A 5,206-nucleotide genomic window follows, 5' to 3' on the forward strand; every position below is an offset into this window, starting at 1 on the left:
CAAACCCTTCCCCTCCATTCTTCTCTTGGGATCTTGGGCGCACACGTGCCCGGCATGAGTTTTAAGCCATCGGGTCTGGGATACGAACCACGGTCAACTACATGGGAGTCCAGCGACATAGCCATTACACTAACTGCTGATCCTTTAAACTAATCTTTAAGAAAGAAAATAAAGTGCAAATTGAAGGGACTTCAATTTACTTATGTTTAGTTCCCTGAGACTCGAATTTTCCTATTCATAAACTAGGTAATCAAAATATTCATTTAAATCTATTAATAGTTAACAGTTTAATAATGTATACCATAATATCAACTTTTTTGTTACTGTTGTTGTTTTGTTTTATTTTTGTGACAGAGTGCATGTGCTAGCCAGACAGACAGAGAGAGACAGAAAGGGAGAAATCATCCCCCAGAGGATATGGTCACACCCCAATCCCTTCTCCTCTAGTCTCCTCTTCGGATTTTGGGCACACGCGCAAACACGCCCGGTGTTGAATTTTAAATTGCCAGGTCTGGGACTCAAACCACAGTCTATGTGGGAGTCCAGTGGCGTAACCATTACACCATCTGCTGGTCCCAATTATCAACATTTTAAAATCATTTACCACACCTTGAGGCCCGTCTGGATTTCCAAATTCTTCCCAATTTTTCCGGGACTCTTCATCAGTTAAACTAGCATCAAAAGAACAAAATTGCAAAATTAGAAAGCCATACCTGAAAAATAAGGACTCATATAGACAAACCTCATCAACCAAATGAACTCATTTTATAAAAGATATTTATTCAGGGAATCCAGAAAATTTCTCTGAAACCCAGCTAGCTTATTATAATGGCTAGTTAAGGGGAGAGAAAATATCCCAAATAAAAAAAGCAAATTCTAAGAAACTTTGCAGGACAAGGCCTATACAGCCAGGGGCAGCCACACAGCCATGTGGGATCCGAGCTGGATCCCACATGGGTGACTTGCAGTTCAAATCCCAGCCCTGGTGGCTTGAAACACACACTAGCATGCATGTATGCCCAGTATCCACACAGGATGGAAAAGAGATTATGGAATGACCACACCTCACTGGGGAGTTCTCTCTCTCTCTCTCTCTCTCTCTCTCTCTCTGGCTAATTCACGTACTCTCTGGCAATAGAAGGGAGGAAGGGAAGACAATAGTTCAGTTATTATTATTTTTTTTAACCACATTCAGACGGCAAAAGCAGGACAATAGGTACCAAATCTAGTCTACTTAAAGTTAAGGTTTAGTCAAATTTTACTTTATGGCTGCTAAGGAGTTCCAAAAATGACAGACTCAACAATGAGGTCAGCATTTAATCAAAGTGTATGACAACTATATTACTTACTATTTTCCTAAAATAGAAAATTATCTTGACCACTCTTAAAAACATGCAATGGGTCTTTGTACTTACGCTGCATAAGCTTTTGCTATCCTCATGAACATAACTTCATCACCTCCTTTATCTGGATGATACTTAAGTGACAGCAAACGATACTGTTTCTTAATTTCTGCTACTGTGGCCCCCTAAATAAAAGGCTTTGTTAGTAAAAATAATTACAACTCTGTAAAGAAAAAAATGTATCCTATTTTGAAATAAAAAAAAAAAAACAGAAATACATTTTACACACACACTCACAAATTTTTTATGAGCTTCAATTATGTGCCATGAGGGACATGAGGAACTGATTATTTAAAAGTGAAACCACATAACACCACATTTAAATAAAGTGGGCTGGCATTTAAATATCAAAATCTAATCATGGGTAAATTAGGTCTGGCTCAAAGAACTCTCAAATCAAAGTCAACTTCCTCTTAAAGGAATAATCCGAGGAATAAAATATTTCATCTGCTCATCAATATTTCAATATTAAGTAATAAATATTCAATACACTGATCCTAACCATTTCCTAATTTGTCTCTTAATAAATTTTCCTGGGGCCTGCAGATGACATGGATTAAGACACTAGATACTCCCACTTGGTTGACCACGGTTCAAGTCCTGAACCTGGTGGCTAGGTTTCTCACTTTCTCTATCTCTGTCTCTCACTCTAATCAAATTAAAATAAATAAATGAATAAAATTAAATGAATAATTTTTTAAAAGAATAATAATTTTTCTACTGTTTTTTATTGTCCTTTTAATCTTAGAAAAATCTCTCTTAATGACTACAATCATCACAAAATTTAAAAATCATATAATATGTAAAGTAATCTCCTACAAAGAACACAAGAAGGTAAACACATTCTAGTTTTATTATATAAATATTATTTTGGGGCCACCTAGTGGCATGGTAGCTAAGGGGACTGGATCCCACATGGCCAACCATGTGGTCTGTGTCCTGGACCCAGTGGCTTGAAAAACATGCTGGGCACACATGCGTGTACGCTCAAAATTCCAAGAGAAAAGAGAAGAAGGGATAGTGTTGTGGCCATCTCCTCTGGAGGATATTTCCTCACTTTCTCTCTCTCCCTTTTTCTCTTCAACAAGTGCATGTCCCCTATAACAAGTTTTAAAATATATACACTATCTTCTATTAAGATAGAAGATGAATACTTTCTTTGTATTGTATGGATCACTGGATCAAGCCATCTACTGAGGGGAGATCAGAAGTAAAAGAAAGTGGTTTGGAGGAAAAAAATGGAAAAAATATTAGGTTTGGCTTGGCTACTAAGAAACTTTGGGATCTCAAACAAATGTAAATTTTCCAAACCTCTTTTTCTCACAAAGCAAAGGCTAGATGATCATTAATTTCAGTTCCAAAATTCTACTGATAAAAAGACTAATTTTCTATTGTCATCTATCGAACAAGTTCAATGAAGAAATGACCTCAGGAGCACCCAAGGTCAGCCTGAATGTCAAGGACAATGACACCAGTGAAAACCTCAAACCTGGATTTAGCACACTGCCTTTACAGACACAAGGCTGTAAGAATTTTATCATTCAACTAACATATGAACCTCCTAGTTTTATTTTTAACTTTGTATTAAGCCAGTCTTATAGATCTTTGAAAAATATGCTAACATCTCAACTCACCATCAAGAGTCTTGTGCTTCAGCAATTACAAACCAGTTCTTAGTAATAAGACAATCAACAGTTGTAGCTTAAAAACACATATGCATTAAAGTGAAAATGGATTAGGTATTTTATTTTAATAAAAAATTTCATTGACCCCAGTCTGTTTTCTTTAGATATGCCACAGTTTCTTTTAGCATCTGAAAATACTACAGAGTATTTTCATGGGATCATTAATGCACATTATATAAAAACACTACTTACGGGATCCAAATTTAATACTTCATAAGGATTATATTCTTGATATTCTCGGTCTGTTTTGGAAACCTTGTATACAAGGAATAAGAACAATGCCCATCCTGCAAGCAGAACTATTTTCCTGTTTAAGAAAAAGATAAGTATAAATTAATATATGCCTGGCTTTTCTTTACAAATCTCAAACATAAAGGCAAGATCAAGGCATATACATGCTAACGTGGTTCTACCACATGGAACTCAAATGCTATAATCACTGGCTTGTAAACGCCTGCTAAAGCAAGGGCAGTGTCTTTTTCACCTTCGAATTCCACAGAATCTAGTACAGTGCCTCGTGTGTAACAGATTTTTCTGTTACTCTATGCAGAATTTTAAATACAGAAGTGAATTCAATTGATTAATATATTGGAATCATTAGATTAAAATACATAAATGCTAAGTATTCACTAAGCCATGTAATGTAGAAATTAGTAACTCTTGTCCTAGCAACCACATTTTTAGTAAGTTATACTAAGAAGAATAATAGTTCATTGTGCAAAGATGAGCAGCCTTATTTACAGTAGTAAAACTTGGACACAAATGAAACGTACATTTACAAGGGACTTAGGTACATTCAAACAATGATACAGCCACACAGTGGAACATTTTCAGCCAATACAGATTTAGCAAGATATAAAAGAACAAACAATTTGGGAGTAAAAAAAAAAAAAAGAAAAGAAAACGACTTTATTTTCCTTCCAACATATTGTTTAGTAAAAACACTTAAATGATTAACACTACCAGTGTTGGAGAGGCATATTCTATTAAGAGAATATCTGGAAATGAGGCATTAAAAACCCTGAAGAAGGGGCCCCATGGCACAACAGTTACACTGCACAGAGTTGGCGACCACATGGCCGACCAGTGGTGCCCAGCCCTGGCAGCGTGAGAAACACACTGGGCAGAGGCACACATGCCCAGGATCCTAAGTGGAAGGAAAAGGATGGCAGCACGGCCAGGCTCTATTCAGGTGGGTATTCTTTCTCTCCCCTATCTCCCTCTGGCACATGCACATGCACTGTCGGCCAAAAAAATAAAGGAAAGAAAGAAAACTTAAAGAAGCACATACCCTTTTACCTAGCAATCTATTTCACTTCAAGAAATGCAGAAGGAAATAAACTAGACTACAGCATATAAAATATATAAGGGTAGTTACATATATAAAATAATAGCAACAAAACAAATGAAATCCCAGAACAATAAACATCTTAAATGTCCATTGACAGATTACTGGGCAAATAAATGGTACATCCGATTACTTTATGGCCACTAAACATATCTGCTGTGGATAACTGTCTATCTTGTTTCCTTAAATTTATAAAAGGAAAACAGCTTTCAAAGCTGCATGTATAATTCAATTTTTGTAAATAAGTGTATATTCTTATACACTTATATGCAAATATATAATTATCCTAATAATGGCTATCTATAGATGATAAAATTGAATGACTTTTTTTGTACTTTGTATGACACTTCATTACATGGAGCAGAAACTGTTAGACAAAGAAATCATCAGAGGCAAAAAAAAAAAAAAAAAAAAGTCATTGGAGGCCAAATCCAAAAAAATTAGAGCAACCTGTTTTTAAAAATAGAAAGAAAACTTTCCATGTGGTGGGACCCTAGTTAAAACATGTTTACTTGGGGGAACCAGCAGTTAGCGTAATGGCTATTATGTCACTGGACTCCCACTAGTCGACCATGGTTCGCATCTCAGACCCAGTGGCTTAAAACTCATGCCGGGCGCGTGTGCGTGCGTGCCCAAGATCCCGAGAGGAGAATGGAGGAGAAGGGATTGCGGCGTGACCATCCCCCCGGGGGATGATTTCTCGCTTTCTGTCTCTGTGTCTCTCTCTGTCTGTCTGGCGAGTGCACGCGCCCTATAGCAAAAACCTCTCG

At 36.7% G+C, this 5,206-nt stretch overlaps 1 protein-coding gene across 1 annotated transcript in view; it reads right to left on the minus strand.

Annotated features, from left to right (window-relative positions):
* The window catches only part of SEC63 (SEC63 protein translocation regulator), an 81,171-nt gene that overhangs the window by 38,180 nt on the left and 37,785 nt on the right, over positions 1 to 5,206 (minus strand). The window contains exons 3-5 of the mRNA XM_006156959.3: positions 3,281 to 3,395; positions 1,416 to 1,528; positions 610 to 671 (exon numbers count right to left, since the gene is read on the minus strand). Coding sequence (XP_006157021.1) covers positions 610 to 671; positions 1,416 to 1,528; positions 3,281 to 3,395 — 290 coding nt within the window. The remainder of the gene's footprint in view (positions 1 to 609; positions 672 to 1,415; positions 1,529 to 3,280; positions 3,396 to 5,206) is intronic.

Source organism: Tupaia chinensis, unplaced genomic scaffold (genome assembly GCF_000334495.1).
Source record: "Tupaia chinensis unplaced genomic scaffold, TupChi_1.0 Scaffold000527_1, whole genome shotgun sequence".
NCBI lineage: Eukaryota > Metazoa > Chordata > Mammalia > Scandentia > Tupaiidae > Tupaia > Tupaia belangeri.